The sequence below is a fragment of the Solea solea genome, chromosome 11 (genome assembly GCF_958295425.1).
Source record: "Solea solea chromosome 11, fSolSol10.1, whole genome shotgun sequence".
Taxonomy (NCBI): domain Eukaryota; kingdom Metazoa; phylum Chordata; class Actinopteri; order Pleuronectiformes; family Soleidae; genus Solea; species Solea solea.
The window spans coordinates 13,046,302-13,059,850 of NC_081144.1; the positions used below are offsets into that span (position 1 = coordinate 13,046,302).

General features: G+C 37.2%; 1 protein-coding gene across 3 annotated transcripts; it reads left to right on the forward strand.

The window, feature by feature from the left end:
• The first annotated feature begins 338 nt into the window (after window positions 1–338).
• mapk14a (mitogen-activated protein kinase 14a) lies at window positions 339–11,628 on the forward strand. Of its 3 annotated transcripts, none has more exons than XM_058642978.1 (12): window positions 344–740; window positions 3,077–3,206; window positions 3,367–3,425; window positions 5,615–5,726; window positions 5,896–5,925; window positions 6,088–6,135; window positions 6,231–6,345; window positions 7,343–7,414; window positions 8,016–8,095; window positions 9,723–9,801; window positions 10,209–10,382; window positions 10,474–11,628. In XM_058642978.1, the coding sequence occupies exons 1-12, from the start codon at window positions 622–624 to the stop codon at window positions 10,536–10,538; spliced, it is 1,083 nt and encodes a 360-aa protein (XP_058498961.1). In that variant the 5' UTR covers window positions 344–621; the 3' UTR covers window positions 10,539–11,628. The 3 variants fall into 3 exon arrangements, with proteins under 3 accessions (XP_058498962.1, XP_058498961.1, XP_058498960.1); XM_058642977.1 differs by lacking the exon at window positions 8,016–8,095 and adding an exon at window positions 8,534–8,613; XM_058642979.1 differs by lacking the exons at window positions 9,723–9,801; window positions 10,209–10,382; window positions 10,474–11,628 and adding an exon at window positions 8,218–8,526 and having other exon boundaries at window positions 339–740.
• Window positions 11,629–13,549: the final 1,921 nt, after the last annotated feature.

Sequence of the window (13,549 nt, forward strand, 5' to 3'; positions counted from 1 at the left end):
CCCATAATATATACATAAATATATGGTAAAATGTTATTATTATTACTTTTACTTTTTTTTTTAACCCATTACCTATTACTGGATATCCCTGACACATTTAAAGTCTTGTAAAGTGGAAAACACTGGCAAAATGCGAGTATTCACAATTATACTATTATAGTTATAGTATTCAAGCATTTAGTCGCAGTGCTCCACTGAGAGTTTTGTGATTTTTAAAACAGTATTTTGACTGTTCTTTTGAGGAGGTAGAGGACTGTTATTTTTGTCCCGTATCACTAATAAGCAGCACATCCCTCCTGTCGGCCCGGCTCGTGTTATCTCGCGAGACTTTGCGATGTGTTGCGAGCATAGATTGCAAGCAGGGTGCAATATCGGAGGTTCCCGAGAGCGAACAGCGGAGAGAGAAGCGAAACTGTGCAAAAAACGTGCACGCAGCAGTCTTTAGCGCGGAGGTAGCCCCGTAGCGTTCGAAACGTATTCAAGTTTTGTAAAGGCGATTTACATTTGACTTCGCGCACATTCCCTTTACTTGGGGAAAGTTAAACTCGGGTTCGGGGGATAGGAGCCGCCGCCTTGAGGCGCAGAAAGTGCAGTCGGTGGTCGGCAGTTGGTTCTGCAGGAATGTCGCAGAAAGAGAGACCCGTGTTCTATCGACAGGAGGTCAACAAGACGATATGGGAAGTGCCGGAGCGCTACCAGAACCTGTCCCCGGTGGGATCTGGCGCCTACGGATCCGTGTGGTAAATTACTTGTTCTCTTAAGTTTGTGCGTGGGCTGTAGCCTGGCGTCCAACTTCACTCCCATTCATTAATACGAGGCCTGTGCTGCAGATGCTAAAGTGAGCTTAGCTCGCCCTGATTGTTTGGCTAGTAAGGTGGAGCCTCGACGGCTCTCAGCGAGAAAAGTTGTTTTCTGTCGCCTATTATGCTCCCGTAAAACGCCGTCACTAGCCTCTTCAACCTCACACCCGTTGACTTCAACAAACTTTTTTACTTGCAACAATATTCGAATGTTAGAAATGTAAGTGCGGTTATCTGATGAGTGGGCATTTTACAGTCTGACTCATCAGCCTGTATTTCTACTCACTTACTCACCATAGCCGCACGTAGAGGTTAAAACAATAGCATCTAATCTATATTTGCATTCTAATCTGTACAAATACTGTATGATTTTAAATCACATAATCTGAATATCCTTATATGCAAGCAAAATTGTTACTTTGCAGTTTACAGATACTGCATATGTACTGTAATACTTATGTCGATGTGTAATAATGACCTTGTATATAAAATATTGTTTATGTACTTTCATTGGTAAGTATTAAATAATTAACAAAAACAATTACCACCAATAAAACCGGCCACCAACAGGTGGTGTAACCTGTCATCGTGCTGTGATGAGGATAATGGATATAGTTGAGTCTGGGAAACAAATATTGGAAATATGTATGTTCAGTCTGATATAATTTAAACTAAATGTCTTTATCTAATGCAGTCCATATGTATTAAATATAATAAATAGTATTAAATAGTACATCTGATTGGTTGAATATATTAATGATAAACAAACAGTTGCATAGTCTTTTTACTTTAAAGCTTCAGGTGTGAGGCTGTTTAATATTGGTACAAACACGTAATATAAATCAAATCGTTTAAGGTGAAGCAGCAGCCAATAATAATGTTATTAATAGTGTCATGGACACTTCAACACACCAGAGGAACTGTGGATTGACTCAGCAACTTAGCTGCCCGTTTCTTATGAGTAGACAAATGTTGAGATATTGCTCACATCTTGAGTTATTTAAATTCATTTTAAAGATGTGCACCTGTGATTGAATAATGTATTGATTGATTGATACAGTAGTTTATGATGGACATAATTTGGCACACTAGACATTTGTCGACTAAAATGTTAAAACTATTAGTAATAAAATTAAGCAGTACTTAAAATAACACTTCTAATTGTGTATGACAGGACTATAAACCTACCACTAAGTACTGATAGGCACAAGTGTTACCATTTTCAGTGGAGAGAGGGTGCACGTCACTGACTTGTGCTTCATATTAAAGGAGCATGGACCCTTGGACACTGTGTTGCTTAAAATGGGTTGCACTTGATTTAGTGGGCAGATGTTTGTTTTGCAAACTGAAGCAGACAGCTGTGCTGTTGCTGTGTTGCTGGGCAATAGGATAATCTGTTGCTGGACAGATTAATGGCTGCTCACCAGTATTTTTTTTTTTTTTTTTTTAATAGCTTACTGACTTAGATATTGACATGATGGACCCTGTCCTTGTCTACTTAATCTCTGTCCAGTTACTCCATTCTGGAGCAGCTTTCGTAGACCATGCTGAGATGGCACACACCTTGGGCTTGTCCAGTATATCAATGATCATAGTGAAGTAATAATAATAATAGTAGTTATTTTATTTCAGAATCAGAAATGAATAAACAACATTAGTGATGATGGATTGATTGCATTTTATTTTAAAAGTGTCCCACATTTGGTCACTGATGGCAACAAATGACAATTTTTAAGATCAGTGGGGTCAATGGTGATTATCATCACTGACATGTGTACAGGAGGTGCTAGGGACTGAACTGTTAACGTGATAAATGGATCACCTGCTCAACCTATTGAGACACAATAATATTCAATATTATAAAAATCAAACTAGTGTTTTTTTTATGTGCAGCTATGTTGGCTTTGTGAAAATACTGGTTGAAGATCATTTTTAAAATTTTAACATTGATGTAGCCCAGTTGGAGACAACAAGCCTTCATTACAGGGCTTAGAGATGACATTATCTACTGATGCCGTTCTTTTTCCTAAGCCATCAGCAGCTTTTACTGCACCTCATTTGGTTTTGAAAGCACACTCAGCCCATCTTGTGCCATGTGAAAATGTTTTTTTCATCTGCCTAAAATGACCAGCTTGCTTTTCTTAAATTCGTTTCTACTTTTATGTTCTCAGTGCTGACTTTGAGCTCTGTAAAGTAGCACATGGTGACACAAACTGTGAAATATTACATATGAGTTTAAAATGTTAAACTAAGATCTTTGACCACTTTCTTGACAGTTCTGCGTATGATATGAAGAGTGTTTTAAAGGTGGCTGTGAAGAAGCTCTCTCGGCCATTTCAGTCCATCATCCACGCCAAGAGAACATACAGAGAGTTGCGGCTGCTCAAGCACATGAAACATGAAAATGTAAGTCAATGTTTTTCTCAACCTTTTTAGTTAGTGTATCACAGGCATGAAATAAAGTTTTTGGTTATGTAGTATCTCTATATCTGTAATCTAATGATTTAGGTTCTACCCAATGTTCTTGGTGTTCTTCACCTGATGGTGTTTTTCATATTTTTTACAGGTGATTGGACTGCTAGATGTCTTTTCCCCAGCTACTTCTCTAAAGGAATTCACTGATGTGTAAGTTGTCTAAAATAGCAACTTTAATGCCAATTTTCCCTCTCTGTGCGCTTTGGCTGGGGGCACAGTATCACCTCAGCAACAATTGTTCTTGATTCAAGTATAGCCTTTAGTTTCTCACAATCCTAGCTGTGTCTGGGAAACATCTGGAGGCAGTCCAGCAGGCCAAAACACACTGGACCACTTTTCAGACCGTCTGCTCTATTAGTTATTCACTCTTGCTGCTACGAAAGTTATTTTCCTATGTTTCTGTTTCTCTGGCTTTGTGACACATTGTAGCTGCTTTGCTGCTGGTAAACAGGTAGTTCTAACTTGTTGATGTTGAAAGTTGTCAGAAATGGGAAGTGAACAGCTGAACAGTGACTAATTCCTCAGACGTGCATGCTTCCTCCCCTTGTTGTATGTAGAATGGATTTTTCCTCTTCTCAAAAAAAATCTAGTTGTAATTGATTTCCGTTGACACCCGACATAAGAATGTGTCTCTGCTGAAAACTTGAAGCAAGATCTGATTTCCTGCATTTTTCATTACATATTTTCTAGTTTCCGAGTATGGGAAATGAACCCTCCACAATTAAATCATTTAACCATTTTAAAGCAGTTGGTGGTGCTGCACCCACAGATCTGTTTCATACTTCATATCTCAAGCCCTGACCAACAACTTTGGCAGCTTGTTTATCATATCTAACTTGCATGTCATTAGTGTGGGAGGAAACCACCTAAATCCTCAGAAAATATGTGGACTTTGTGGATCAGAACTCAGGAACCTGGAGGCTTGAGGCCCAGATAAGTGTTCTCTGAATTAAAGAAGGGCTGAAATATTTGATTTCTTTCCGACAGAATAATTACCAGAGATGGTGGATTCAGGAGTAATGGGGAAAAAAGGAGTTACTTGCTGTTTGTGGCATTAATACAGACTTTAAATTCCATGTAGAACTTTTCTTTCTGATTTTAGCAATGGTTGATCAAGGTATGACATCAGCTTCAGTTTTTTAGCTGGAGCTGATTGAAAAAAGGTTTCCTCCCTCTACTTCGTCATGTCTCTGAAAATCCTGTATCTTGTGCAGTGCATCTGTAATGAGCATTAGTAAAATAACACATCTTACTGAAAATATGTGCTACAACCTTCCCACACACTTAACACAGCAGTGACTCGGTTTTGAAATTGAGAGTTGTCCTCAAAAGATGCCTCACCCACCTCCCTGATTAGCATAGTGTTATGGTGGACTGAAATCAATACAAGATTGCACATGTAAATGGAAATAATCTTTATTGCCTTGGAAGTGTTTTATAGTGCTTTAACCTTTTGCATGCTAAAGTTTATCTCAGTGTGTATATGTTGACAGGAATTCGTACATTATTACTGCATGAATGTGGAAGCAGTCAGTGGATTACAATATTACAACATGGGTGTGGAAGCAGAAACTCAAACGGTGAAACCTCACTTTGTCTGCTTATCTACCGGAACATTTAAAATTGTTCTGTGTACGATGTAATATCCAGGAAAAATCTCGGGTATGCAGGTGCTGTAAGTGTGGTTCCCCATGGCTCTAAAAATACAAACTGAGTCACAACACTGCAGTGAGGCTCCTCGCAGCTCCAGTCATGCTCCTGTTTCTATAGGAGAGAGGAAAACAGAGGTCACTATTTATATCCCCCTTTTTTCCAAGGCGGGTGAACTTTGGAAAGTGTCTGTGAGAGCTGCTAAGAACAAGTTCATGCATAACCAGGTGCTATTTTTAAAACCTTGCTCTCTCTGTGCCGTGTGAGAATAGAGGAGTATTTATGACATGGATATTTGGTGAGCAGCAGACCAGTGAAGCTGCACATGGCTAGTGTGTTGGCTGCAGAACTGCCACAGTAGCATCCTGCTTCTGCTCACTTCCATAAGTTTGAACATTTTAAAATTCTCTGGGATAAGACTTGAAATATGCAGTGATGTAGGCCCATTAATGCTGTTTATCTGGGTGTGTAAATTACTTTCCCTTTGTTGGAGGTCTCTAAATTGTAGCTAAACTGGATTTAATCTCACATAGCCATATGGAAAATTAGCTTTTTCTTGCAAACAGCTTTGGAAAAATGTGCTGCAAGTGCGAGTATATGGATTTAAATCCAGCTGGCTTTTTTTTATTTGCCCTCTGATATTTGTGTCTTTTGTCTTATTTGTGATGACCATCTTTACTTGTTGGCAGGTATCTTGTGACTCACCTAATGGGGGCAGATCTCAACAACATAGTAAAATGTCAGAAGCTCACAGATGACCACGTGCAGTTCCTCATATACCAAATCCTCCGAGGGTTAAAGGTAAGTTTAGCATTTTAGGTGTTTTTTTTTTTGTTTTTTTTTTTTTGAGTTTGAGTAGAAGATTCGTGCCATATATTACCATATATTTACTGGTTAATCTATACATCTGTGTTATGTACATGAAGTGATGATGTAATTTGATGCACATGTACTCCTCTTACCTCTCCAGTATATCCACTCGGCAGACATCATTCATAGGGTAAGAGCCTTTTTTTTTATTTTTAATGCCACTTTCTCCCCTGTTAGGTAGAACCTTAATGCCCCCCACCCCTTATCACATTTCACTTCTGCAAACACTCGTGTTAAAGGAAATATTTTGCTTATTAACTAAACTGAAGTTGGACCAAATTTCTTCCTTCAGGATTTGAAACCTAGTAACCTGGCAGTGAATGAAGACTGTGAGCTGAAGGTCAGTGAACTGCTGCTCTAAATTAAGAAAATGCTTAATTCTGAATCTCCACACAAATGTGAATATTTGACAAATATCTGTTTTTGATTATTTAGATTTTGGACTTTGGTTTGGCGCGACACACTGATGATGAGATGACCGGTTACGTGGCTACGCGTTGGTATCGAGCACCAGAGATCATGTTAAATTGGATGCATTATAACATGACAGGTACAGCATTACTGATACTGGGTCTGTGTACCGTACCTATATATATTATTTAACAGTTTAAGAACTTATAATTATACATATCAACAGATATTCATTTGACAAGTTTGCTTTTTGAATCAACAACTAAGAAATAAAGAGGACAGGAAACTTGACTACTCCCCTGTAGTCAAACATTTTTAGTATTTCTGTACCTCATTTTCTTTTCGTTTATCTGCTGACATATGCCATGATGCATCTAAATCCAAAAAGGGCTGAACGGTTTTATATAAATATCCAATTATGAATATTTCGAGGTGCAGTGGCAAACAAACTTCATTCCAAAGTCGTTAGCTGTAGGCAGGTTCCTATGGCCTTGACTCGTAGGTACTGCTTCAGTTATTCAATCTCCAGGGCAAGGAAGAGTCACGTAAAAGGTTTGCACATTTATTTCCACTTGCCGTACACCCAGGTTTCATTTCCATCCACATATACCCAAGCCTCTCTCAGATCAACAACACAGAAATATTCTCTTGATGTTCCAGGCTGTGAATGACGATTTATTGATTTAACAGTAACAGAACAGACACGTCCACCAGCCAAATTGCTAGATATTTTACAGTACATATCTACCTATCCCTCTATGTATCATAGCTGTCAAAGGTATCAAGGGTCCATGGTACCCTTTAATCTAGAGTTTTTTACATCAAAGGTCCAAAGCGATGTTCCCTTCCTTGTGAGGACATTTACTCAAAGGCTTAAGGCCAACGTTTAACGACTTTAAGTGTTCACAAATTACACTGTAATTTAATAAAAAAAAAATGATAATTTGACACATATTTTGGCTATAAGAAATGTATATGCGATTTTGATAAAATTCCAATTAATTGTTCTGCCCTAAATTCAGCTAATATCAGCTGGGTTCTCATTTAACACTTATAGACATATGAAGAATCTTGCTTGATTTGCTCTCTTGTGTGAGCAAATCCTAATATTTGTGTTCTTCTTTTCTGTGTTTCAGTGGATATTTGGTCAGTGGGGTGTATAATGGCAGAACTCCTCACTGGAAGAACTCTGTTTCCTGGCACTGACCGTATCCTTCTCATTTACAGTGTGCATTTAACATTGACTTTGTTAGTGTTAAGGCTGATTTATGTTTTTGATAAACCAGCACAGTAGTTTGCAATTCTTCTTTTTTTTATGTCCACTGATGAAAACTTGCTTTTCTTTTCCAACGTGATGCTGCCTGAGGTGCTATTCTATTAAAAGTACAACACACACACAGTACCTGTTGGCACACTTCCCTCTGGCTTGACACATACTCTCCACTGCAATGTTTCTACTGGCGTGCTTCAACTCCTCCTACATTGTCAGTGTGCATTTTTGGCTCGGGTCCATGTTCTGTCTACATTACTGCGTCTGGGGCCTAACAATCTGCAGTGTCTCTGCTTACAGTTGTCTTTATCTCTTTCTCTCTCTGCCAGTATTGTTTCAGACTAACGGCTGCGCTTGTAAGTTCTGTAGGCACTATTGGACTGCCATTGGTCCACTCCCTCTTCTCTTTCCTAATGACCTGCTTTCACAGGTTCAAAATGACTAACATGAAAACATTGTTTTAAAGTGATACAAGATTCACAAGGTCAGATTATTTCCCTCCGTCTAGCATCTGGTCTTCCTTTACCGTGTGCTTGTAGACATTGATCAGTTGAAACTAATCATGCAGGTCGTCGGAACCCCAGGGCCTGAGCTCTTGATGAAAATATCTTCAGATTCTGTGAGTTTTACAAAATGATGCAAGGTTTTTCTCTCGCCAGATTGCAACCTGCCACTCTCCTCTACAACTATGTAATTTACTATAGATGCTTTCTAATTGACCGCATGTTTTCCATCCTTCAGCTTTGTGGATTTGAGTCTTGCTTTCTGCCTCTTAATCTGAGTGAACAAAATACCTGCTGTAAGATTATTGTGACACAGGTGATTGAGCGCCGACTTCCACTGACTGCCTGCAATTCAAATCATTGTGTGGTTTCTTTCTTTCCTCCAAATCTGATAATCCTTCTAACCTTTTATGTCCCAATTTGCTTAAAAGCTGTTTGCTTGTCAACATAACATTGTCGTGCATTTAGAGTTGAGGCCCACATTGTTGTGTTGAGAGGCAGCTTCTAACCAGCTCTGCTCTGTCGCTATACTCCCCTTGACACAAGCTTCATAGATATAAACCAGCTTCAGCAGATAATGCGTCTGACAGGAACACCCCCAGCATCTCTAATAAGCAGGATGCCGAGCCACGAGGTGAGCAGGATCTACTGTTGCCCTTGTCAGACCAGGCAGGAGATCTAAGCTGAAGAACAGTCAGACCCGCTGTATCACAATCTCCATGTTTTTTTTAAGAGCAACAAAAAACCCATTTCCTCAGTGTCCTAGTTGTTATTGTTACGACTACTTTTGTCAAGTGGGGGTATAGGATTCTCAGTTTTCCAGTGTCACCGTTGTATTTGTGTATTATCTGACATGCTTGTTGCATGTGATTGTAAAGGTTGTCACCACCGGCTCTAAACCTATGTGGTGAATGCATTTTTTTGCTTGTCATTTCACACAGGTTGTTTTTTAAAATGTCTTCTCTAAGTTAAACAGCCACGCCACGGAATGTGACATGGCCAGATTTATAGTTTCTGTTCATGTTGTTGTTGTTGCACAGTTCTCAATAATTCACATATTGTTCCACATAATAGAATAATTATCAGTCTGCAAACTAAATCTCTCTTTTCTACTACTACTGCTATTCTAACAATACAAAGCCACATGCAAATCGGTGACGTATTCCTTTAAGTCTTTCTTTAGAATATGAGGACAGCTGTGTTTTACTGTCGAAAGTACTTAGGCCTTATTTTATTTCCACAAAATTTGAATTTTTAAGAAAAATGAAAAACATGATTTAAAGTGTGTATTGATAACCTTTACAGCTTAAATACTAGTTTAAACCAGGCATCTTAAGCAGAAAGCAAAAATAATTTCACACTTGCAGCTTTGGTTTCCTACTATACCAAGACATATTGTTGCTAAGCAACACATCAATGCTATTGATTACTTTTATTTTATTTTTTTTAACTATCAACTGCAGCAGTTTGAGTTTTTGACTTCCTGAATCTCACCACTCAGAAATACTATCATGTATAGAGACATAAATGTGGGTCAAAAGAATTCTACAGAAGGGTTTGAGCTTATACATATATTCTCTTTGTGTAACATTATAACCACATTGATTACGGGATATAGTGCAGTTGGAGCTTCAGGCAGAAATATGAAGAAATGTCTGGATAATAAAATGCGCAGTGCTGAATGTGGGAAGCATGTTGCTGCTGGTTGAAACTGACATTTGATTTACTGTTGTTTTTTCCCAGGCCAGGAACTACATCAGCTCCTTGCCACAAATGCCCAAGAGGCACTTTGCTGATGTGTTCATTGGTGCCAACCCACAAGGTAATAAGAGGGAAAAAAATCAGTTTGGATCATTATTGGTCACAATCTGTTGTGGTATTGTATTTATTTTGAAATTCTTGTCGTCCTCTTTATTAAAACATTAACAAAGAGCTTGGCAATAATTCAAATGTAATCTCTTAAAAACAGTGATTTATGTTTAAATGTTTAAAAATCACAGTTTACTGGTCTCTTTAACTTGCACTGAAGTCTATTAATGATGTGATGTCCATGTGGTTAATTCTGGTTGATACTGACTGATTTGAAATTTGTTATTATCAAGATAAGCATTTTAGCTATATTGTCCAGCCCTGCATTAACCACAACTCTACACAACAGATCACTTGGATATGAAGGAATCACAGACACCGTTTTAAGATTCTGTTCTTTTGACTTGTTTATATTTTTAGCTGTGGATCTTTTAGAGAAAATGTTGGTTTTGGACACGGACAAGCGAATAACAGCAGCCGAGGCTTTGGCTCACCCCTACTTCGCTCAGTACCACGATCCAGACGACGAGCCTGAAGCCGAGCCTTACGACCAGAGCTTTGAGAGTCGTGAGCTGGAGATAGAAGAATGGAAAAGTATGTCAACATACACTAAAAAAAAATACTAAAATGTGTAAAAGAAAAATAATACACATGTTAAATTCATATATTTTCTCATGTCTTGTAGGATTAACCTATGAGGAGTTGTGTAGTTTTGAGGCACCTGTCTTTGACGAGGATGACATGGAGTGACGAGATGAGCTACCAGCAACAGCAGCATCCAACAAATTTGTAACAAACGCAAACGTGCATTAGTGTTAAAGTCTCAGACATTTGCATATTAGTTGTATTAATCTTTATCAATCAGGAAAACCTTTTCCACATTTTGACCTGAAAGAAATACCAGCACAGGAAGCAAGAGCTTGACGTTTTATGAACCACTAATGTTCCGATGCTGGGGAAATGTCACTTGTTGCCAATAGTGAAAAATTTATATATTGTGAAATTGAGACTTTGATGACTCATCACTGTGACTCTGCGATGCTGAAACACCTGGACCTATAGCTGTGCTATTTTGTGTTTTTAATTTTCTATTTAGTAAGTTATGAATAAGCTTTTTCTATCTATCATTCAATCAAAAAAGGAATGTGCTAATATGCTGGTCTGCCACTCACCCTGCCACGTTTTCACATATAGCACTGGGTCACATGTACTTGTAACATGATTTTTGATTCAGCTATCGCCACGATTTATTCTGTATTTAAAGAGATTACATTGAAGGGTTTCCTTTCTGATGGTAGATTTTACAGTTTTTAAGTTTTTAGAATGTGCTTGTTCTGTGTAATCATTGACCTTTAGTACTCACCAACTGAGTTTCACACATTTTGATGTTCATAATTTAAATGCCCTCTGAGACATTTTGGCAACAACAATCTGAGCCTCCGCTGTCAAAGAATAGTGCTTTTCAATGTGTCATCTAAATAGGAAAAATAAATATTTATGGGTACATGCTCTGGTCAAAAATATGTAAATATCTGTCATAATTTTTTAATTTCTGACTTCTGAAGCAAGAACTTTTAGCATGTACAGTGCATCAGTCAAATACTTTGTGTGTGTCTGCGAGATTGTGTTGTTGGTTTACAGGAGTTTTAAAGTGTCATGCTGAAACATTAAATAGAAATACTGCTTAAGTGTGTAAAAGAGGGATTATACATGTATTTATACTTTGTGGAGGTGGTATTTATAAACAATCAAAAGTTCCCTAAATCTATTTTCAGTCCTGCAGATTTAACTACCATCTTCAGTCATTTGTTAAACAAAATAAAGACTTATTTTTAAGAGACTCCTGTTGTGTTCATGGCCTCTCCAAGATAATTTACCCACATTTCAAGTGTAGTTCTCATCAGAAGGGACTCTCTGACTTGCAAATGAATTTTTCATCCATCCATCTATCTTCTCCTGCTTTATCCTCCACATGAGGGTGGCGGGCGGCGCTGTGTCAATCTCAGCTGACATAGGGTGATAGGTGGGGTATATCCTGGACAGATTGCCAGTCCATCAGAGGACCACATATAGAGACAGACAACCGTCCACTCTCATAGTCACACCTGCGGTCAATTTAGAGTGTCCAATTTACCTAATCCCGAAAAATTAATTTTATTATTTTGAATGCATATTTTTGTTTTTATGAACTAAGTGCTGTGTCAAGCAAAATTGATTAAAGTGTAATTGGAGATAAACTGTTGCTGCTCACTGGCATGATTACCTTTTTCGACTTTCTGAACTTCAAACTAGCAAATATTGAAAGTTAATAAAAATGTAGATTTAGTATTTGGTGTGACCATCCTTTGACTTTAAATTAGCATTAAACTATTATCTCTCAATGAGCTCCAACCTCTTAAAATGTAGTTTCTGTTTTTTTTTAAAAAAACAAAATTTGTTATGGTATGATTTTACCTGATAAAGTGAGTGCATTACAATTAACAGTATTTTAAGATAATTGTATTATTATTGTTGCCTCTTCCACCATTGGATACCAACATTATTTGTTTTGTCATCAGCAATGAAATTAACTGCATGTTGGATTATTCCATGTAGTTATTGGATCACCTTGTGAACAGTGTTACTAGTCTGGTCCAGAAAATGCAAACATACTTGCTGCAATTGTAATTACGCAAGAAAAGTATATAAAAGTTAAAAAAAAAAATAGTTGACTGGGAGGAAATTTAAATTAGCATTAAACTATTATCTCTCAATGAGCTCCAACCTCTTAAAATGTAGTTTCTGTTTTTTTTTAAAAAAACAAAATTTGTTATGGTATGATTTTACCTGATAAAGTGAGTGCATTACAATTAACAGTATTTTAAGATAATTGTATTATTATTGTTGCCTCTTCCACCATTGGATACCAACATTATTTGTTTTGTCATCAGCAATGAAATTAACTGCATGTTGGATTATTCCATGTAGTTATTGGATCACCTTGTGAACAGTGTTACTAGTCTGGTCCAGAAAATGCAAACATACTTGCTGCAATTGTAATTACGCAAGAAAAGTATATAAAAGTTAAAAAAAAAAATAGTTGACTGGGAGGAAATTTAAATTAGCATTAAACTATTATCTCTCAATGAGCTCCAACCTCTTAAAATGTAGTTTCTGTTTTTTTTTAAAAAAACAAAATTTGTTATGGTATGATTTTACCTGATAAAGTGAGTGCATTACAATTAACAGTATTTTAAGATAATTGTATTATTATTGTTGCCTCTTCCACCATTGGATACCAACATTATTTGTTTTGTCATCAGCAATGAAATTAACTGCATGTTGGATTATTCCATGTAGTTATTGGATCACCTTGTGAACAGTGTTACTAGTCTGGTCCAGAAAATGCAAACATACTTGCTGCAATTGTAATTACGCAAGAAAAGTATATAAAAGTTAAAAAAAAAAATAGTTGACTGGGAGGAAATTTTGCACATCCACTTCTCAAGACATGTGTGCAAAGAGAAATAAAACAATCAGCAAGCATGATTCTGATTTAAATGATTAATTACTGTGATGTCTCGACACTTGACTTTCACCAGGTTTTTTTTACATTTGTGATATGTTTACTTTATTTCAAACAAAGATTCACAAGCAGACAAAAATTAAATCATTCACATTCATTAGCTTCTTCTCAGGTTAATAATATATAATGTAGATAATTATTTATATGTTAACTGTGAATAGTCTTCAATATTTCTAATATGTTAATGAATAGTTTA